Source organism: Monodon monoceros, unplaced genomic scaffold (assembly GCF_005190385.1).
Source record: "Monodon monoceros isolate NGI ecotype Baffin Bay Population unplaced genomic scaffold, NGI_Narwhal_1 Super_Scaffold_12, whole genome shotgun sequence".
In the NCBI taxonomy this organism is placed as follows: domain Eukaryota; kingdom Metazoa; phylum Chordata; class Mammalia; order Artiodactyla; family Monodontidae; genus Monodon; species Monodon monoceros.
Genome location: NW_021703768.1, coordinates 67,314,311 through 67,337,755, shown reverse-complemented (window position 1 = coordinate 67,337,755; position 23,445 = coordinate 67,314,311). Strand labels below are relative to the sequence as shown.

General features: G+C 39.1%; 1 protein-coding gene across 2 annotated transcripts in view; it reads left to right on the top strand.

Moving 5' to 3' along the window:
* The window catches only part of EDIL3 (EGF like repeats and discoidin domains 3), a 420,308-nt gene that overhangs the window by 190,635 nt on the left and 206,228 nt on the right, over positions 1-23,445 (top strand). For both annotated transcript variants that reach the window (XM_029218099.1, XM_029218098.1), the window contains one exon: positions 11,018-11,146. In XM_029218099.1, the coding sequence (XP_029073932.1) occupies positions 11,018-11,146 (129 nt within the window). The remainder of the gene's footprint in view (positions 1-11,017; positions 11,147-23,445) is intronic.

Below are 23,445 nucleotides of genomic sequence, written 5' to 3'. Positions count from 1 at the left end.
CCAGCTCTGTAAGTAGAAGGGAACATGGAAAATATTTATTTTCTTTCTGATATAAATAATATCACTCTCTTGAGGGGTCAGAAATAGCTTAATCATTTTTGGTTTTAATAACTTTTTTCCTACTAGAGAGAATTCCTTAAACTCAACATTCCTCATATTAGTTGAGGTTTTTGGTTTTTATTTTTGAGAAATCACTGAATTCTTATTAGGCTTGTTTCCTCATCTGTAAAATTGAAAGATTGGATTAGGTGATCTCCAACGCTCCTTATTTGTTTAAAATTATATCATTCTTAGGCTATAATTATTAATTATTTTGGCAATTATATGCATGGCTATCAGTTATCAGTTAATTAAAAAATCTAGGTCATGTATTTTCTTATTTTGAGTGAACTGATGAGTTAACCCTCTAATGTCACGTTTATTTCTTTCACTCCTCCCCAGTTGGTTGATTCTGTAAAGAATGTAGGTTTTAGGATCACAGATTCTTAGCTTGAGACCTAAATGCATCACTTGTAGATGTTCATTTGGAAAATATTATCTAATCTTTCTGTCTTTAAGTTTTTGAAAAAGGTAAAAGAGAATGGTAAGGACAACTACATCATCTAGTTGCTAGGAGGAATAAATGAGATTATTTATGTGAAAGGAATTTGTAAGTTGTCAGGCATCGTTAATGTTAATTAATTTGAGAGGAGGGAGGAAATAGAAAGTGAGAAAGAAGAGAATAAGGGAGGGATTCTGTAGCATGGTTTGCAGGTCTTCGTGATGGAGAAAAATGACCACTGGTGTTAACACCTTCTTCCTGTCTCAAACATCTACAACATACCACCTCAAGGACAGGTGTTGGTTGGTCTAATTGACAAGTACTGCATAGCACTAAACTACCTACTTGAATAAATGTATTATTTTTAATTGGTATGAAGATATCTGGATAAAAATCACAGCTACATTGATTTCTTTTCACTCTTTGAAAGTCAGCCCTACCAAGAATTGAGGATCTAGACACCAGAGTTGCCACATTGTTGCCTATTTCACATATATCTTTATTACATTCTACAACCATTGAATTTCATGAAATTTTAAACTGGAAGAAACTGTCAAACAGCTACTGGAGGAGGTGATAGAATTATGAAGTCTTGCAGGATAGCGTTGCCCAAACTCTGAGTGCTTTCTGTTGTCAACTTTGTGATGATGGTGAATTTCCTTTTCTCTCATCAAGTTGTTAAATGGCTTTGACCCACACTTGGGTAGCCATTCACTATTGCGACCTTTTAATACAGCAGCCCCAAAACCTTTTTGGCACCAGGGACCTGTTTCGTGGAAGACAATTTTTCCACGGACAGGGGTGGGGAGGGTGGATGGTTCAGGAGGTAATGCGATCGATGGGGAGAGATGGGGAGCCATGGGGAGCGGCAGATGAAGCTTCGCTCACTTGCCCGCTGCTCATCTTCTGCTATGCAGCCCGGTTCCTAACAGGCCGCGGACCGGTACCGGTCCATGGCCCAGGGGTTGGGGACCCCTTATTTAATAGCCTTGCCCCCACCCAGCTGACTCTGGTTATCACCATTCTTGTGCCAACACTTTCACCTACTCTCTAGTCTCTGCTGAAGCCACTCACTTTTCTTCTTCACTAATCTTCCTCCAGACTCTGGAATTTATCTCTACATACGGAGTCAGACACTTGGTTTAATTACTCTCGCTTGCCTTTTCTAGTATGTACATCTTAACTTTCTCTTCAGTGATTTTTGTTTCACATAAGTGTGTTCTAGTCTCTCCAATTAAAAAAAAAAAGGACAAAATTAGAGAATACTATATATTTTGCTTAGCCTTTCTTCATCTCCCAGGGAGAACTTTTTCTTCCTTCAACTTTTCTTCACAAACTCCAATCTGGATTCTGCCCTGAGTCAATTAGCATCTTCCAAGAGGCCAACTAACAATATAAGACAGAAATAGACGTGCAAAAGGTTTATTGGAGGGGGGGGATAACTGTGATGGACAAACGGGAGAGAGAGCAAGAGTAGGTAGGATGAGCCTTCAGAGACTGTGACACAAGCCTGTCAATTCTGAAGGGAGAAAAGGAATGAAGGAATATTGCAAAGAAAAAGCCTTGGATGCTGTGCCAGTTGAAAAAATCTCAGCCATACCAAAGGGGCACCCCAGAGTAAAGAATGTGCAGTAGAGGAGTCCCAGGGTCAGGCAGGACTGGCCCAGCTCTACACCTCCACCCCGGCAGCTGGTCCTCTCCAAGGGAGGTGAAGCACCACAATCCTATTGACTCTCACAGTACCAGTCACTCTGGTGAAGTTACTTTCTCAAAGCTTAAAAATAACTCTCGGGCTTCCCTGGTGGCACAGTGGTTGAGAGTCCGCCTGCCGATGCAGGGGACGCGGGTTCGTGCCCCGGTCCGGGAAGATCCCACATGCCGCGTAGTGGCTGGGCCCATGAGCCATGGCCGCTGAGCCTGCGCGTCCGGAGCCTGTGCTCCGCAACGGGAGAGGCCACAGCAGTGAGAGGCCCGCGTACCGCTAAAAATAAAAATAAAAATAAAATAACTCTTGTCTATATTTGGAACTTTCAATGAGCTACTTCCTACACATTGGCAAAAATTGTAGTTCTCCCGAAGTATGCCCCACCACAAGCTCACAGATAGTCGAAAAAATTATTGCCACCAGCTATCCACTCCACTTGACCCATGCGGTTATAGTCACTTACAAGCTTATGCTACTTTCACCAGCAGGATACAAAAGCTCTTCTGTGTTTGTGACTCTAGAAATTGCCATTCACTATTACTTTTTAAACATGCAGAAGAGATGCTATAATTCAGAGACCTTAATAACAATATTTTACTTAGTGCTAATACTTTCTGAGTGTTTCATATGTGTCTGTTCTGGGTATTTTATATGTATGAATTTATTTTTTTAACATCTTTATTGGGGTATAATTGCTTTACAATGGTGTGTTAGTTTCTGCTTTATAACAAAGTGAATCAGTTATACATATACATATGTTCCCATATCTCTTCCCTCTTGCGTCTCACTCCCTCCCACCCTCCCTATCCCACCCCTCCAGGCGGTTACAAAGCACCGAGCTGATCTCCCTGTGCTATGCGGCTGCTTCCCACTAGCTATCTACCTTACGTTTGGTAGTGTATATATGTCCATGCCTCTCTCTCGCTTTGTCACAGCTCACCCTTCCCCCTCCCCATATCCTCAAGTCCGTTCTCTAGTAGGTCTGTGTCTTTATTCCTGTCTTACCCCTAGGTTCTTCATGACATTTTTTTTTTCTTAAATTCCATATATATGTGTTAGCATACGGTATTTGTCTTTCTCTTTCTGATTTACTTCACTCTGTATGACAGACTCTAGGTCTATCCATCTCATTACAAATAGCTCAATTTCATTTCTTTTTAAGGCTGAGTAATATTCCATTGTATATATGTGCCACATCTTCTTTATCCATTCATCCGAAGATGGGCACTTAGGTTGTTTCCATCTCCGGGCTATTGTAAATAGAGCTGCAATGAACATTTTGGTACATGACTCTTTTTGAATTTTGGTTTTCTCAGGGTATATGCCCAGTAGTGGGATTGCTGGGTCATATGGTAGTTCTAGTTGTAGTTTTTTAAGGAACCTCCACACTGTTCTCCATAGTGGCTGTACCAATTCACATTCCCACCAGCAGTGCAGGAGTGTTCCCTTTTCTCCACACCCTCTCCAGCATTTATTGTTTCTAGATTTTTTGATGATGGCCATTCTGACTGGTGTGAGATGATATCTCATTGTAGTTTTGATTTGCATTTCTCTAATGATTAATGATGTTGAGCATTCTTTCATGTGTTTGTTGGCAGTCTGTATATCTTCTTTGGAGAAATGTCTATTTAGGTCTTCTGCCCATTTTTGGATTGGGTTGTTTGTTCTTTTGTTATCGAGCTGCATGAGCTGCTTGTAAATTTTGGAAATTAATTCTTTGTCAGTTGCTTCATTTGCAAATATTTTCTCCCATTCTGAGGGTTTTCTTTTGGTCTTGTTTATGGTTTCCTTTGCTGTGCAAAAGCTTTGAAGTTTCATTCGGTTCCATTTGTTTATTTTTGTTTTTATTTCCATTTCTCTAGGAGGTGGGTCAAAAAGGAACTTGCTGTGATTTATGTCATAGAGTGTTCTGCCTATGTTTTCCTCTAAGAGTTTGATAGTTTCTGGCCTTACCTTTAGGTCTTTAATCCATTTTGAGCTTATTTTTGTGTATGGTGTTAGGGAGTGATCTAATTTCATACTTTTACATGTAGCTGTCCAGTTTTCCCAGCACCACTTATTGAAGAGGCTGTCATTTCTCCACTCTATATTCCTGCCTCCTTTATCAAAGATAAGGTGACCATATGTGTGTGGGTTTATCTCTGGGCTTTCTATCCTGTTCCATTGATCTATCTTTCTGTTTTTGTGCCAGTACCATACTGTCTTGATTACTGTAGCTTTGTAGTATAGTCTGAAGTCAGGGAGCCTGATTCCTCCAGGTCCGTTTTTCATTCTCCAGATTGCTTTGGCTATTCGGGGTCTTTGTGTTTCCATACAAATTGTGAAATTTTTTGTTCTAATTCTGTGAAAAATTCCAGTGGTAGTTTGATAGGGATTGCATTGAATCTGTAGATTGCTTTGGGTAGTAGAGTCATTTTCACAATATTGCTTCTTCCAATCCAAGAACATGGTATATCTCTCCATCTATTTGTATCATCTTTAATTTCTTTCATCAGTGTCTTATAATTTTCTGCATACAGGTCTTCTGTCTCCTTAGGTAGGTTTATTCCTAAATATTTTATTCTTTTTGTTGCAATGGTAAATGGGACTGTTTTCTTGATTTCACTTTCAGATTTTTCATCATTAGTGTATAGGAGTGCCAGAGATTTCTGTGCATTAATTTTGTATCCTACAACTTTACCAAATCCATTGATTAGCTGTAGTAGTTTTCTGGTAGCATCTTTAGGATTCTCTATGTATAGTATCATGGCATCTGCAAACAGTGACAGCTTTACTTCTTCTTTTCCAATTTGGATTCCTTTTATTTCCTTTTCTTCTCAGATTGCTGTGGCTAAAACTTCCAAAACTATGTTCAATAAGAGCGGTGAGGGTGGGCAACCTTGTCTTCTTCCTGATCTTAGTGGAAATGCTTTCAGTTTTTCACCATTGAGGACAATGTTGGCTGTGGGTTTGTCATATATGGCCTTTATTATGTTGAGGAAAGTTCCCTCTATGCCTAGTTTCTGCAGGATTTTTATCATAAAAGAGTGTTGAATTTTGTCAAAAGCTTTCTCCGCATCTATTGAGATGATCATATGGTTTTTCACCTTCAATTTGTTAATATGGTTTATCACATTGATTGATTTGCATATATTGAAGAATCCTTGCATTACTGGGATAAACCCCACTTGATCATGGTGTATGATCCTTTTAATGTGCTGTTGGATTCTGTTTGCTAGTATTTTGTTGAGGATTTTTGCATCTATGTTCATCAGTGTTATTGGCCTGTAGTTTTCTTTCTTTGTGACATCCTTGTCTGGTTTTGGTATCAAGGTGATGGTGGCCTCGTAGAATGAATTTGGGAGTGTTCCTCCTTCTGTTATATTTTGGAAGAGTTTGAGAAGGATAGGTGTTAGCTCTTCTCTAAATGTTTGATAGAATTCGCCTGTGAAGCCATCTGGTCCTGGGCTTTTGTTTGTTGGAAGATTTTTAATCACAGTTTCAATTTCAGTGCTTGTGATTGGTCTGTTCATATTTTCTATTTCTTCCTGATTCAGTCTTGGCAGGTTGTGCATTTCTAAGAATTTGTCCATTTCTTCCAGGTTGTCCATTTTATTGGCATAGAGTTGCTTGTAGTAATCTCTCATGATCTTTTGTATTTCTACAGTGTCAGTTGTTATTTCTCCTTTTTCATTTCTAATTCTATTGATTTGAGTTTTCTCCCTTTTTTTTTGATGAGTCTGGCTAATGGTTTATCTATTTTGTTTATCTTCTCAAAGAACCAGCTTTTAGTTTTATTGATCTTTGCTATCGTTGGCTTCATTTCTTTTTCATTTATTTCTGATCTGATTTTTATGATTTCTTTCCTTCTGCTAATTTTGGGGTTTTTTTGTTCTCCTTTCTCTAATTGCTTGAGGTGCAAGGTTAGGTTGTTTATTTGAGATGTTTCCTGTTTCTTAAGGTGGGCTTGTATTGCTATAAACTTCTCTCTTAGAACTGCTTTTGCTGCATCCCATAGGTTTTGGGTCGTCGTGTCTCCATTGTCATTTGTTTCTAGGTATTTTTTGATTTCCTCTTTGATTTCTTCAGTGATCACTTCGTTATATAGTAGTGTATTGTTTAGCCTCCGTGTGGTTGTATTTTTTACAGATCTTTTCCTGTAATTGATATCTAGTCTCATAGCATTGTGGTCAGAAAAGATACTTGATACAATTTCAGTTTTCTTATATTTACCAAGACTTGATTTGTGACCCAAGATATGATCTATCCTGGAGAATGTTCCATGAGCACTTGAGAATAAAGTGTATTCTGTTGTTTTTGGATGGAATGTCCTATAAATATCAATTAAGTCTATCTTGTTTAATGTATCATTTAAAGCTTGTGTTTCCTTATTTATTTTCATTTTGGATGATCTGTCAATTGGTGAAAGTGGGGTGTTGAAGTCCCCTACTATGAATGTGTTACTGTCGATTTCCCCTTTTATGGCTGTTTGTATTTGCCTTATGTATTGAGGTGCTCCTATGTTGGGTGCATAAATATTTACAATTGTTATATCTTCTTCTTGGATCGATCCCTTGATCATTATGTAGTGTCCTTCTTTGTCTCTTGTAATAGTCTTTATTTTAAAGTCTATTTTCTCTGATATGAGAATTGCTACTCCAGCTTTCTTTTGGTTTCCGTTTGCATGGAATATCTTTTTCCATCCCCTTACTTTCAGTCTGTATGTGTCTCTAGGTCTGAAGTGGGTCTCTTGTAGACAGCATATATATGGGTCTTGTTTTTGTATCCATTCAGCCAATCTGTGTCTTTTGGTGGGAGCATTTAGTCCATTTACATTTAAGGTAATTATCAATATGTTTGTTCCTATTCCCATATTCTAAATTGTTTGGGGTTCGTTATTGTAGGTCTTTTCCTTCTCTTGTGTTTCTTGCCTAGAGAAGTTCCTTTAGCATTTGTTGTAAAGCTGGTTTGGTGGTGCTGAACTCTCTCAACTTTTGCTTGTCTGTAAAGGTTTTAATTTCTCCATCAAATCTGAATGAGATCCTTGCTGGGTAGAGTAATCTTGGTTGCAGGTTTTTCTCCTTCATCACTTTAAATATGTCCAGCCACTCCCTTCTGGCTTGCAGAGTTTCTGCTGAAAGATCAGCTGTTAACCTTATGGGGATTCCCTTGTGTGTTATTTGTTGTTTTTCCCTTGCTGATTTTAATATGCTTTTTTGTATTTAATTTTTGACAGTTTGATTAATGTGTGTCTTGGCGTATTTCTCCTTGGATTTATCCTGTATGGGACTCTCTGTGCTTCCTGGACTTGATTGACTATTTCCTTTCCCATATTAGGGAAGTTTTCAACTATAATCTCTTCAAATATTTTCTCAGTCCCTTTTTCTCTTCTTCTTCTAGAAACCCTATAATTCGAATGTTGGTGCATTTAATGTTGTCTCAGAGGTCTCTAAGACTGTCCTCAGTTCTTTTCATTCTTTTTTCTTTATTCTGCTCTGCAGTAGTCATTTCCACTATTTTATCTTCCAGGTCACTTATGCATTCTTCTGCCTCAGTTATTCTGCTATTGATCCCATCTACAGTATTTTTCATTTCATTTATTGTGTTGTTCATCATGGTTTGTTTCATCTTTAGTTCTTCTAGGTCCTTGTTAAATGTTTCTTGCATTTTGTCCATTCTATTTCCAGGATTTTGGATCATCTTTCCTATCATTATTCTGAATTCTTTTTCAGGTAGACTGCCTATTTCCTCTCATTTGTTAGGTCTGGTGGGTTTTTATCTTGCTCCTTCATCTGCTGTGTGTTTTTCTGTTCTCATTTTGCTTATCTTACAGTGTTTGGGGTCTCCTTTTTGCAGGCTGCAGGTTCGTAGTTCCCATTGTTTTAGGTGTCTGTCCCCAGTGGCTAAGATTGGTTCAGTGGGTTGTGTAGGCTTCCTGGTGGAGGGGACTAGTGCCTGCGTTCTGGTGGATGAGGCTGGATATTGTCTTTTTGGTGGGCAGGTCCACGTCTGGTGGTGTGTTTTGGGGTGTCTGTGGACTTATGATTTTGGACAGCCTCTCTGCTAATGGGTGGGGTTGTGTTCCTGTTTTGCTAGTTGTTTGGCATAGGGTGTCCAGCACTGTAGCTTGCTGGTCGTTGACTGAAGTTGGGTGCTGGCGTTGAGATGGAGATCTCTGGGAGATTTTCGCCGTTTGATATTATGTGGAGCTGGGAGGTCTTTTGTTGACCAGTGTCCTTAAGTTGGCTCTCCCACCTCAGAGGCACAGCACTGACTCCTGGCTGCAGCACCAAGAGCCTTTCCTCCACACGGCTCAGAATAAAAGGGAGAAAAAGTAGAGAGAAAGAATTAGTAGAAGTAGGAAGAAAGAAAGAAAGAAAGGAAGGAAGGAAGGAAGGAAGGAAGGAAGAAGAAAAGAAGGAAAGAGGGAAAGAAAGGAAGGAGGGAGGGAGGGAGGGACGGTGGGAGGAAGGAAGGAAGGAAGGAAGGAGGGAAGGAAGGAAAAAAGAAAGAAAGAAGGAAGATAAAGTAAAATAAAATATAATAAAGTCATTAAATTAAAAATAATTATTAAGAAAAGAAATTTAAAAAAAACGGATGGATACAACCTTAGGACAAATGGTGGAAGCAAAGCTATACAGACAAAATCTCACACAGAAGCATACACATACACACTCATAAAAAGAGGAAAAGGGGAAAAAATCATAAATCTTGCTCTCAAATTCCACCTCCTCAATTTGGGATGATTCATTGTCTAAAGGAGGGAAGGAAGGAAAAAGAAAGAAAGAAAGAAGATAAAGTAAAATAAAATAGTTATTAAAATTAATATTATTAAGAAAGAAAAAAAATTTTTTAAAAATGGACAGATAGAACCCCAGGACAAATGGTGGAAGCAAAGCTATACAGACAAAATCTCACACAGAAGCATACACATACAGACTCACAAAAAGAGGAAAAGGGGAAAAAATCGTAAATCTTGCTCTCAAAGTCGACATCCTTAATTTGGGATCATTCCTTATCTATTCAGGTATTCCACAGATGCAGGGTACATCAAGTTGATTGTGGTGCTATAATCCGCTGCTTCTGAGGCTGCTGGGAGAGATTTCCCTTTCTCTTTGTTCTCACAGCTCTCAGAGGCTCAGCTTTGGATTTGGCCCCGCCTCTGCGTGTAGGTCGCCGGAGGGCGTCTGTGTTTTTCTCAGACAGGACGGCGTTAAAGGAGCCGCTGATTCAGGGACTCTGGATTACTCAGGCCGGGAAGGGGGGGAGGGGCACGGAGTGAGGGGCGGGCCTGCGGCGGCAGAGGCCGGCGTGACGTTGCACCAGCCTGAGGCACGCCATGCGTTCTCCCGGGTAAGTTGTCCCTGGATCCCGGGAACCCGGCAGTGGCGGGCTGCACAGGCTCCCTGGAAAGGAGGTGTGGATAGTGACCTGTGCTCGCACACAGGCTTCTTGGCAGCGGCAGCAGCAGCCTTAGCGTCTCCTGCCGCCTCTGGGGTCCGCGCCTTTAGCCGCGGCTCGCGCCCGTCTCTGGAGCTTCTTTAAGCAGAGCTCTTAATCCCCTCTCCTCGCGCACCAGGAAACAAAGAGGGAAGAAAAAGTCTCTTGCCTCTTCGGCAGGTCCAGACTTTTCCCGGACTCCCTCCCGGCTAGCCGTGGTGCTCTGTCCCCTTCGGGCTGTGTTCACGCTGCCAACCCCAGTCCTCTCCCTGTGCTGCGACCAAAGCCCGAGCCTCAGCTCCCAGCCCCGCCCGCCCCGGCGGGGGAGCAGACAAGCCTCTTGGGCTGGTGAGTGCCGGTCGGCACCGTTCCTCTGTGCGGGAATCTTGCCTTTTGCCCTCCACACCCCTGTTGCTGCGCTCTCCTCCGCGGCTTTGAAGTTCCCCGCCTCCGCCTCCCGCAGTCTCCGCCCGAGAAGGGGCTTCCTAGTATGTGGAAACATTTCCTCCTTCACAGCTCCCTCCCACTGGTGCAGGTCCCGTCCCTATTCTTTTGTCTCTGTTTTTTTCTTTTTTTCTTTTGCCCTACCCAGGTACGTGGGGGAGTTTCTTGCCTTTTGCAAGGTCTGAGGTCTTCTGCCAGCGTTCAGTAGGTGTTCTGTAGGAGTTGTTCCACGTGTAGATGTATTTCTGGTGTATCTGTGGGGAGGAAGGTGATCTCCGCGTCTTAGTCTTCCGCCATCTTCCCCTCGTCCCCCTCATTTATTTATTTATTTATTTATTTTGGGCTGTGCTGGGTCTTCGTTTCTGTGTGAAGGCTTTCTCTAGTTGCAACGAGCGGGGGCCACTCTTCATCGCGGTGCGCGGGCCTCTCACTATCACAGCCTCTCTTGTTGCAGAGCACAGGCTCCAGACGCGCAGGCTCAGTCGTTGTGGCTCACGGGCCCAGTTGCTCCGCGGCATGTGGGATCTTCCCAGACCAGGGCTCGAACCCGTGTCCCCTGCATTGGCAGGCGGACTCTCAACCACTGCGCCACCAGGGAAGCCCTGTATGAATTCTTTTCATCTCTATCATCCCCCTTTGTGGTAGATTGTATTAGTATTGCATTCAACAGAAGATGAGACTGAGGTAAGGAGAGGTTAAATAAATCGTCCAAGACCACATGGCTAGAAAGTGATGAAACCAGGATTCAAACCCATGCCATTGATCTCTAGAACTCCCCCAACTACTACATTTCCTATGGCACTAATATCCAGAACACTTTCCTCTATAAAATTAATTGCAAAATGTTGACCCAATGTCTACTTTAAAGCATATGCATCATGCAGCAATATTCTTTTTCTATCTTTCAGGTCCCTGCACTCCTAATCCGTGCCATAATGGAGGAACCTGTGAAATAAGTGAAGCATACCGAGGGGATACATTCATAGGCTATGTCTGTAAATGTCCCCGAGGATTTAATGGGATTCACTGTCAGCACAGTAAGTAATCCACAGTCATTGTGCTTTTATTATCATTGATTGCAAAATATACAAGTCATTATTCTTGTTTGTAATAGAATGATAGAATCTTTGAGCAGCAAAGAACCTTGGCCATTGGCTAATGCTACTTCTCTTCCACTGAATACACCACATTCCCCACTGACTCCTAGACTGTGTTTCTATCCTCCCAGGCGTGTTGACCCTTTTCATCATTGTTCAGCCATACTTGCAAAATGCTGCTTTTATATTGAACTGATATGTGTCTCTTTCTTTCACATTTGTCCTAAAGCTGCATTCTTCAAGCTTCCTAGACATTATTCTGTTGATTCGGTTCAGAGATGATACCCAGAAAAGAAAACTGCCCACTCTGCCCTATCTATAAGCCAGTTTCCTCCTTCTCACATGTCAGCAATTTTAGTGTGAAAATCTTTGTAAGTTCAACAACTGTGCTATCTGCATGTCTCTCTTTTATGCTTGTTCTTATTTAACCTGAAGTTAAACAAAATATGTCCACTTGTGATGATTTCTTCTTAGAAGTATGGCTCAACGTTACTGTCCTTCTAAGGATTTTTAACAGTAAAAGTCTCCCTTTGTATACTCTTACACTCTCCACCCTAGAACCCTGCAGCACAGGAAAAAAAAAAAGTTAGGATGATATGACCTTGGGTGCAGTCCTTGCCACTAAACACTGGACAGCATCCCATCATGAAAATTCTATTCTCATTTCAAGAGGGGATTCCTCTGTAAGTGTGTGTGCTCTATGCAAGCAGCCCTTGATTGGGGGGCTCAAGTGGGGTTGCCAGACTGTCTTCCTCTGGATGCTGCTCTGACACTATGTCACAAAGCTTTGCCAATAAGTTAGTAATATTCTCTTCAGGTGATTAGGTAAATGTCAAGGCAGCCAAGATTCTGGGTTCCCATCTCTGTCTTTCCAGAGATGTTTTGAGATATTCATGTGTGAAGGCTGAGCAGTGATGCTACAATAAGGAAAAATCAGCTGTGGGGACTTTGGACTCAGCCTGACAAAAATCAGGAGCTTCTCAGTCCCTTGTTGGTGATCTGAGCCCTTAGAGACAGTTACAAGCAGTGTAGGTATTACAATAGGCTGTATTATGTGTATTATAACAGGCTTCTACAGAAATTCCACAAATTCCTGGCCATTGCAGGTCTCCAGAAAAGTACGCAATATTCTCAAAGTCTCAGAGCCAGGATGTACTCTGCATGTTTTGCTGATGATTGGAAATCTGGCTCTGTCTGACATATCCAATTTTGCCTTACTCATTCTTAACATCATGGTCTTAATCATCACTCTAGTATTCGTGGCTTATATATTCACTACTCACGCTAGGACATTCGCCATTCCCCTCTTCCCCTCCCTCTGATCAATATCCTATTCCTCCTTCAAGACTCAGGTTCTGTAAGACCTTAAACCTATGTTTAAGGTTTATGGGAAGGTGGAGGCTGAGGTATATTTAGAACTGGGATTTTGTGGTCTAAACAAACTGGTCCCTCTTCTCTGAAGTGCATCACTATTAGAAGCAGCAGAGAATAAGGGAAAGGGATTGGATTTGGAATCAGAGACCTGGATTTGAGACCTGACCTCTAAGTTATTGGATAAGTGACCCTGAGCCAGTCACTTGACCTTTCTGTGCTTGAAGACATATAAATAGAGGAATTGAACTAGAAATAAATGATCTCCGGCTCATACAAGCTAGGAGAGTATTATGACTAAATGGGTAGCTTGCTTACTGTACAAAGGTTATCAGGTCTTTCTCTTTACAGATAAAATTGAAAAGGATTATATATTGGGAAAGAAAATGTAGAAGTGCTGGAAGCCCTGAGAGCTTTTCCAGGTGGGAGAACCAAAAAAAGCAGCTGTTTAGTCCCTTGCAAGAACTGCTAGGGATTTGGGTTTGCGTTCCACAGTGGTAATTATCTTATAGCCTAGATATACTCTAGAACCTTGCTATTCAAAGTGTAGTCCTGCATCAGCATTTCCTGGAAGCTTGTTGGAAATGCAGATTACCAGGTGCCACCTCAAACCAATTAAATCAGAATCTGTTTTTAAAAATGATCCCCAGTTGACTCCCACACATATCGAAGTTTGAGAAAAACTGCACAAGGCTTTCAGTAGCTATAACCAGTCATCTCATAGGTTAAGGTAGCAACTTCTGCATTCAGTTACATAACAATGTATTATAGGCAAAATATTTATTATCTTTTTGCTAATAAAAACTATAGTGAAAATCAGAGATGGACCAATATAATATGAACATTTCATTTGGGAAAAGAATTGAAAAAAATTCTTCAGACATCCCGTTATAGCAGGGCTTATTAATTTAGTTCTATATGACAGAATGTGAATTAAATATCTTTTGGAATATGCTAAATAGTTAAAGAATTTTAAGTTTCATGATATAGGAGTGACAAATACATAGTTAATAGGTTTAGTTTAACAACTATTTTGTCAGTATGTTACAAATTAGAAAAAATGTTTCCAGTGCTAGCATTAATATTACCTACATATTTTTTTTTAAATTAGGTTTTGGTTTTGCGAACAGTTGGAGGTTTACAGAAAAATTGAGCAGAGAGTACAGAAAGTTCCCGTATATCCCCCTTCCTTAGTCTTCTCTCTTATTAACTTGTTGCATTACTCGGGTATATTTGTTATAGTTGATGAACTGATATTAATATATTATTATTAAGTAAAGTCCATAGTTTACATTAGGGTTTACTATTTGTACTGTACAGTTCTATGGATTTTGAAAAATGCATAATAGCATGTGTCCACCAAAGCCTCATACAAAATAGTTTCACTAACCTAAAAATCGGTGCTCTGCCTATTCATCCCTTCCTCCCTACACCCAACCCCTGGCAACCACTGATTTTTTTTTTTTTTTTTTTTACTGTCTCTGTGGTTTTGCCTTTTCCAGAATGTCATACAGTTGGAATCCTACAGTATGTAGCTGGAATCATATACTATGTAGACTTTTCAGAGTAACCTGTTTCACTTAGCAGTATGTATTTAAGTTTCCTCCACTTTTTTTTTGTGACTTGATATCTCTTTTTGCTTTTAACCACTGAATAATATTCCACTTTATGGATGTACTTCAGTGTGTTCATTCGTTCACCTATTAAAGAACGTCTTAGTTGCTTCTATTTTTGGCAATTATGAATAAAGCTGCCATAAACATTCATGTGCATGTTTTTGTGTGGACATAAGTTTTCAACCCATTTGAGTAAATACCTAAGAGTGTAATTCTTATGGTAACAGTACATTTAGTTTTGTCAGAAACTGCCAAACTGCCTTCCACAGTGGCTGTACCATTTTGCGTACTTGTCAGCAAAGAATGAGAGTTTCCTATTCTCACAAGCATTGGTTATTGCCAGTATTTTGGATTTTAGCCATTACAAATGCTGTTTTGGTAATGAAAATAGCATGAGGTTGTAACTTTATAACTAATAATGATTAGTATTGGTTTTTATATAGAATTATCAAATTATACATGTTCTTAAAATGCCATACATTAATGTGTATCATATACATATATATGTAATTATGTGTATATATGTATATGTACATATATGTATATATACACATATGTGTGTGTGTTAATTATAAGATGTAAATTATAAGATGAGTTGAACACCAAAATTGTCTAGAGGCTAGACTTTTGAAAGGCATTTTTAAGCAAGCACTTTTCTGGTGGGAGCCGCATTTTGGGCTGGCTAGAAGTAATCATATTTTATTTGTTGCCTAGTTACAAATCTAATGCCTTAGGGAAGGACTGTTTCTTCATTCTCAGAATTCTATGCCCATCTTACTGAAGGCATTCTGTGCATTCTCCCTACCTGTGCACAGCTCTGCAACCTTCAATTCCTTTTACTGGGTTGGCCAAAAAGTTCAAACTGAGAAAGTTGGCCAGAAAAATCACAGAATCTAAAATTTTCCTCTTTGTATATTATGCTAAATGTTGTAAACCAGTTTGGTGTTAATTTGATACTATTGACTAATGGATTCATACATTCAACAAATATCTATTGGGGACATGAGTCATTTTACTTTTTTAAATTACATATTTCACCTTTCTCAGATTTAGCCAATGGTATTTGCTGTTTTGACAATCACTGTTCATTGGATTAATTACATATTTTGCAGTTACATGTGTTTTCTGATAGGTGATGCTTGTTAGAATCTGGTTCCACCTCAGCCCTATTGAATCACAATCTTTGGTTGTTACCCTGGATATAGTTAAAAGCTTCCATATGGTCCTTAGGTGCACCAAGCTTGAGGACTACTGGCTAAAAGAATGACCTTTAATTTCCAAGTTATACAGGCGTAAACTTGCTTTTAGGGAAGGAATTCTGGATTAGACTTGGATTTTTGATGCAATTCTATCTTGATCAATTGATGAAGACTTGGTTAGTATTTAATGGTTCTTTGATTCAGCTTTCTCAGCCAATGATTCAATTCAATTCAATAAACACTTACTGAGAACTTGACACAGTATTATGGGCTGGAAATAATATGTCTATAAAAAGTAGAATTGATAATCCTTTGCCCTGTTTCCCTAAATAGGATATTTGTTAGAGTAAGATGAGACATTTTAGAACATACTTTACATATCTTAAAGTGTAACAAATTCCTAATGGATGAATATTTTAAAATATAATGGGGATTCCTATTGGTCTTTAATTTTTCCCTTCTCTTAAAAAAATTTTTAATTGTAAATTTTTTTTTGAAAAAAATGAGTTGTAGGGCAGGGGGGGAAGCCTAATTTGGAACTTTATGCTTTTCTATAAGAATTCCTCTCTTACATCCTTAATTCTAAGAGGTAATTATTATTTTGTTAAATTACTCTTTCTAATGTTAGCTTGATGGCCTCTTTATTTTAGCTTTCCCACTAGAGGATAAATTTGTCCTAATAAAGTATTCACTTCAAAACTGTGTTGAAACAACCTGGAGTTATTACTGACACCTGCAAGCTCTTTAACCACAGTGGCTAAATGAAGACCTCTAAGGAGACTTCCAAAATAGACTTGCCGCCAACCTCAAAAGGTTTCTGACTATAGATAGAGAATTCAGAGTTTTCTGTTCGCTGAGGACCTTGCAGGTCAATGTTAGACCCCTTAACTCTCTAAGCCAAAGGTTCTCGAACTTGGTGTGTATATGAATCATCTGGGAGTACAGATAAATATTCAGATTCATCTTGCTCATCTGTAGAGATTCTAATTCAATAGAAGTAATTTTGGACCCAGGTCTGCCTATTAACAATTACCCTGGTAAAACTGACACAAACAATTCTAGGACACTGGTTCTCACTTTGGTTGCACATTAGAATCACCTGGAGACTTATGACAACTACTAATGTCTGGCTTCTGATTTAATTGGTCTGGGGTATGGTCTAGGCATTAGGAGTTTTAAAACCTCCCCAGATGATTCTAATGTGCAGCCAAGGCTGGGAATCAGTGTTCTAGAACTATACTGCCAGGAATTACTATGTCTTAAAGATACCAAGCAGAGAAATACTCACAGAGAAATGAAGCTTAGGATACACAAATATAACTCCACACTAAATGTATAATCAGGCAACCTTATTGAATTTTGTCATTCAAGCTTTACTTAATATAACAGAAATCATCTTACAGCAAGAACCCTCAACTGATTGAAAGAATCAGGCCAGAGGAAGATATTAGCTTACTGTTCTTAAAATATGTTATCCCTTAATCTATCTGCACTAGTCAGCGTTCCAAGGCATTTTCATTTTCTTGTTTTCACTCTTTTCAGGAGTCTCACAAAGAGCACTGTCCTGGCAGAGCTATGTACTAGATATTTACACAGAAACACTATTCAAATATAGACACAGTCTGTGATGTTTTGCAATGAAATATTCAGATATTGTCAAACTCAAAATATTTGAAAATTGCTACTTTAAATGACAGTTAAACATTCTTCTTTTTTCCTGTTACTTATTAAAAGAAATCTGATTGTCAGGAAACCATAAGTTCTGAACAAAAATATGTTAAAATTTGCCAGAAAGGTTAGACTCATGAAGGTGGTGTATTTATACTAATAGGCTTGACCTTCTAGAACTGATTCACTCATGATTTCATAAAGGATCTCTCCAGGAATAGAGATGGTACCACAAATACAGTTTAAGAAAAGAAATTTGTTGCATGTAATCCAAACTTCCAAGGCCTCTCAGTTTGTGGCAATATTTAACTTTGATTTCCTAATTCCTGTTGCTCTTAGCTACCATTTTCCAGTGCCATTTACCCCTGTGGGGCCTCATTCTCTCCTGAAGTCTTCCTCACTCAGGCCAGGAGTTTATTTATTTACGCATTTGACAAGTAATTTTTGAGAGCTTACTTACTGCTTTGACAGGCTGCCACATGCTTAGGAACGAGTATGAGCTCCCTGGCTCTGCTGACGGTTCCACCTTGAAAATATTGTTCAGGGGCTGGCTGCACTTTCCTCTGCTGGTGGCCACCCAGGCACCTGAAACTGCACATGGTCTAAGGAACCATCAGGCCAAGTTAAGCCGTTTTAAGGACATTGGGTCCTACTGTGTTCCCTGGGGTTGGAGAGTCACAGGGCTTTTCCCAGAGCCTCACACATCCCTTTACGGACACAACTGCTCAACTTCCTGACCTAACTGTGCCTTCTTTTTTTTAAATTGAGATACAATTGACACGTAACATTATATTCATATCAGGTGTGCAACATACATTTTTTTTCTTGTGATGAGAACTTTTAAGATCTACTCTCTTAGCAACTTTCAAATATGCAATACAGTATTTAAAATTATAGTCACCATGCTGTACAGTACATCCCCAGCACTTATTTGTCTTGTAACTAGAAGTTTGTATCTTTTGACCCCCTTCACCCACTCCCTCACCCGCTGCCTCTTGCAGCCATCCATTTTTTCTCTCTATCTGTGGTGGTGGTGGCTGTTACTGTCCTTGTATACCTGAAGATAGTGTCAGATCCCACAGGTTGAGGGCTCAGTACCACAAGACTGCCCCCAGCCCACTCTGGATGGTCCCCAGGTTACCAACGACTTCTGTCAGAGTTGGCTACAAATAGGACATTCCCTCCTCAAGTTCTCTTAATTTGGTGGAGCAGCTCACAGAACTCAGGGAAACTCTTGCTTACATTTCCCAGTTTATTAAAGGATGTGATAAAGAATACGGGTGAAAGCCTAGATGAAGAGATACACAGGGTGAGGTCTGTGAGGGTCCCGAGCACAGGAGGTTCTCTCTGTGGAATTGAGGTGTGTCACCTTCCCAGTATGGATATGTTCCCCAACCTGGAAGCTCTCTGAATCCCATACTATTGAGATTTTTATGGAGGCTTTCTCATGTAAGCATGATCGATCATTAATTCCATTTTCAGCCCTTCTCCCTTCTCTAGAAAATGGGGGGGCAGGGCTGAAAATTTCAAGCTTCTAATCGTGGTTTGATCTTTCTGGTGACCATCCCTCACCCAAGAGACCACCCACAGCTGCCTCATTAAAACAAAAGACACTCCTATCACCCAGGAAACTACAAGGGTTTTAGGTGCTCTGTGCCAGGAACAAGGGAAAGAGACCAAAATAACCAAGTCCCTGGTGTCATAGGACTTCCATTCTAATGGAGAAAAAAATAATTTAAAAAATAGGACATATTCATTTACCATATTGCTCAGCAGTTATACTCTTGGGCATTTATCCAAGAGAGATGAAAGGTTAAATTCACACAAATGTCTGTATGTGGATGTTCATAGCAGCTTTATTGGTAATAAACAAAGTCTCAGATTGGCCCAGATGTCCTTCAACAGGTGAATGGTTAAACAAACATTGGTACATACATTCCATGGAATACTTAGTATTCAGCAATGAAAATGAAGAAACTGTTGATAAATACAACTTAGATAAATCTCCAGGAAATGAAGCTAAGTGGAAAAAAAAAAAAAAAAAGACAAGCCAATCCCAAGAGGATACCTACTGGATGATTCCAAGTAAAACATTTTGGAAAAGACAGAATTTTAGAAAGGGAGGACAGATTTCCAAGTGTTAGGGAGGGAATAGAGGAAGGTGAGTCCTTAAAAGGACAACACGAGGTATCCTTGTGGTATTGGAACTATTTGGTATATGGACTAGCATGATGGATACACACACCTACTTATGTGATAAAATTGTACAGAATTACTTACATATACACAAATGAGTATAAGTAAAACTGGAGAAATCTGAATAAGGTTGATATAGTAATAGCAGTATTTTAGTTGTGCTTTTATACTACAGCTTTACAAAAATGTTAACCGTTGTGAAGAACTCGGTAAAGTGTACATATTTCTTTGTCTGATTTTTTACAAATGCATTTGACTCTACAATTATTTTAATAAAAATTTAATTAAAATGTAGCACTATATATTATGTATAATGCATAATAATGTAGTAGTAACATGTAATATCAACAATAATAATACATATTATAAGGATAAGGAGTAAGGAGCAGAGGTTTTTGAGTGATATTTTAGAGCATGGCCGAAGTTTTCTCCCAGGAATTGACACCTGAGTAGAGATGTGAATGATGTCAGGGGTCATCCAGGTAAACCAGAAGGAGTAGCGAGTGCTAGGGTCCCAAGAGGGGTGTGTGCTTGGGGCACAATGAATGATGAGAAGGGAGGCAGAAAGGAGGCCTGGTCAAGGGCTGGATCAGGTAGGGCCTTGTAAGCCATAGAGAGAACTTTTTAATCTTATTGAAATTGGAAGAGCACCTTTGGAGGGCGGAGAGCAAGGGAGTATATTAATTCATTTGTTTGGAGAATGACTCTGACCACTGGTGAAGAATAGGCTCTGCTGGGGGAAAGAAGATGGTGGCTTGGACTGAGGTGGTAATGAGGACTTGAGGGGAGCTGAACAATGTTCAGATTTGGAAAGTCGTTTCAAGTGGATTACACTAGGGTCGTAAATACTTGTTTTTTTCAAATTAATTTCAATAGCATTATAATTATTTATTTTTACTTAATTTCTTGTCATGAACTTGGGCAGTATAATATATTGTTAAAACTTTCATTATGCCTTGTTACTGACATTTGTTTTTAGCCTTTAACAGCATCATTAGGATAAAATCTAGAATTTTAAAGAAAAAAGGTATATATACACATATACATATATAATCAATGCTTTAAATGTGTACGATGTTATTTAAGATAGTGAATTTTCAAAATTTGATGTTTTTAAATGACACAAAATTGGTTATATTTAGATACTTTTAATTTTTTTTACATCTTTATTGGCGTATAATTGCTTCACAATGGTGTGTTAGTTTCTGCTTTATAACAAAGTGAATCAGTTATACATATACATATGTTCCCATATCTCTTCCCTCTTGCGTCTCCCTCCCTCCCACCCTCCCTATCCCACCCCTCTAGGTGGTCACAAAGCACCGAGCTGATCTCCCTGTGCTATGCGGCTGCTTCCCACTAGCTATCTATTTTACGTTTGGTAGTGTATATATGTCCATGCCACTCTCTCACTTTGTCACAGCTTCCCCTTCCCCTTCCCCATATCCTCAAGTCCATTCTCTAGTAGGTCTGTGTCTTTATTCCCGTCTTACCCCAAGGTTCTTCATGACATTTTTGTTCTTAAATTCCATATATATGTGTTAGCATACGGTATTTGTCTTTCTCTTTCTGACTTCACTCTGTATGACAGACTCTAGGTCCATCCACCTCACTACAAATAATTTCGTTTCTTTTTATGTCTGAGTAATATTCCATTGTATATATGTGCCACATCTTCTTTATCCATTCATCCAATGATGGACACTCAGGTTGTTTCCATCTCCGGGCTATTGTAAATAGAGCTGCAATGAACATTTTGGTACATGACTCTTTTTGAATTTTGGTTTTCTCAGGGTATATGCCCAGTAGTGGGATTGCTGGGTCATATGGTAGTTCTATTTGTAGTTTTTTAAGGAACCTCCATACCGTTCTCCATAGTGGCTGTACCAATTCACATTCCCACGAGCAGTGCTAGAGTGTTCCCTTTTCTCCACACCCTCTCCAGCATTTATTGTTTCTAGACTTTTCGATGATGGCCAGATACATTGTGTCACTTTATCTTTCACATTAGCTGAGTCATAATAATATAGTACAGTGTATTTTAAAGAAAACATTGTAATGGAAGTGATATGTAAATCAAGACAAATACAATTACATACTAAAATACAATAATGATTTTGAAAAAGAGGACAACGTTTACATTTTAATCGGAAATCCGGAAATCACAATTGCATTGAGTGGGTATTTAACATCAGCCTTTAGAATATAACTTGATCAGTTTTGCTCTCACGATTCCTAATTGATTTTGCAATCACGCTACAGCCTATAAGTTTAGAGAAATTTTAGGCAATATATTCCTTGGAAGTAAATTATTCTTAGATATTCAGGAAGTTTTAATCAATTTATAAGATACATCTTAAACTAAAGCATTTCTAAATGAGCATTCTTCCTCCCAACCACATGAAAAAGACTCTTTCAGTGGTAAGTAAAGGAATTGCTTTTGACTCTTGCTAAATAAAATGAGTATAGTTAATTTGAATAGTAAAGGCATGATTGTTAAGGGGGTTAAGAAGTTAAATGTAGAAGAGAGTCAAACTTGAATTCTTTCTATGTTATTAACAAGTCATATCAATTTGAACTAATGATTATGCTAAGCCTTGGTTTCCTTCTTTGTAAAATAGAAATAACTGGGCCCTTTGCCTTCTCTTAGGTCCAAGTTAATGATGCCCAGACAATTTAATATATGTGAAAGTGTTACGGACAATTTAGAAGTACATTTATAAACTTCCATTATTATTTCTGACTAGTTTCCAAAATACTTTTTCTTTAGTCATTATAGAAGAAATTGGTACTAAAGTAAACACTGATTTTATCTGAGCGAATTTTGCAATAGAGAGAATAGGAAGCCTAGATGCCTCAATTTAAAAAAGTGAAATCTTGTCATTGAGAGTATACACCTTCTCAATAGCTAGGGAGAGAGGAAGGAGAAAAGAGAGAACTAGGCATAGACACAGTGATAGAGATAGACATAGAAATAGAGGGAGAGGAAGAGTGAGAGGGAGGGTGGGAGAGAAGGGGAGGTGTGGGGGGGGAGAGAGAGAAAGAGAATGAGAGAGAGAGCAAAACACATTAGTACTTTGGTACCATTTGTCTGCTTTTCATTAAAGTGCCTTAGAAGAGTTATCTATACTCAATGTCTTCTATATGCTCTGTGATTACTTAAAGACTATATAACATTCCGATCACCCCCTACTACCTTCACTTCTTCCCTGAGGCACCATTATCCGCCAGGACAAACTCTTACTGATTGTGCAGTCTCTACACTTGTCCCTAGGCTATTTTCAAAACAACAACCAGAGTGATCCTCTTAGATCACAGCTCATGTTAGATCACTTCTATGTATAAAACCCTCCACGGTTTCCCACTGCACTTGGAGTAAAATCCAAAGTCCTGTATCGACCACAAGAGACTGATGCATTCTCTTCCCAGCCATTTCTGACCTTATTCCCAACCATGCTCCATGGTGCTGATTCAGCTGGGGTCACACCGTTCTGGCTGCCCTTCAACATCCAAGCCTGCTTCCAATCTGGGGCTTTTGCATTTGTGTTCACTTACCTGACCTCTCTTTCCAAGAGAACCACAAGACTCTCTCCCTTTCTTTTCTGTACTAGACCTTTGCACAAGTGGTAATTCTCCAGAGTGCCCTTATCCAGCTACCCTGAATAAAATGTCATTTTGTAAAACCTTCCTCTGCTATCTCTACTCTCCAACCTTTTAACTTTTCTTTATTTTTTAGCACTCCTCACCACCTGAAATATTATATATTTATTATTTATTTATTTATTTTTCTCTAAACAGTAAGCTTCCTGAGAGCAAGGGCTTGATTTGTTTACTTTTTGCTCTGCTCTCTATGCCTAAAAAGTTCATAGTAGGTACTCAGTAAATATTTGAATAAGGGAATAACTAAACCATTAGTCTATTATACAATTAACCCATTAATGTATCATCTACTAATACCCTGTCTTCCATGATGCTGGGCTCCGTGGAAGAACAAAAAACTCTAAGAATTTGCCTTCAGTAGCTTGTGAAATTAGTGTGGAGAAAAATAACATGTCATCTAGCAAGACTCCTATGGCCAAATAAGTTTGAGGACTGTCCATTTTTTCCTCCTTTTGGAGAAGGCCAATAGATTGTCGATACATTGATTGTCAATTTATTAACTAATTGTTAGGTAATTTTAAAAACTTGG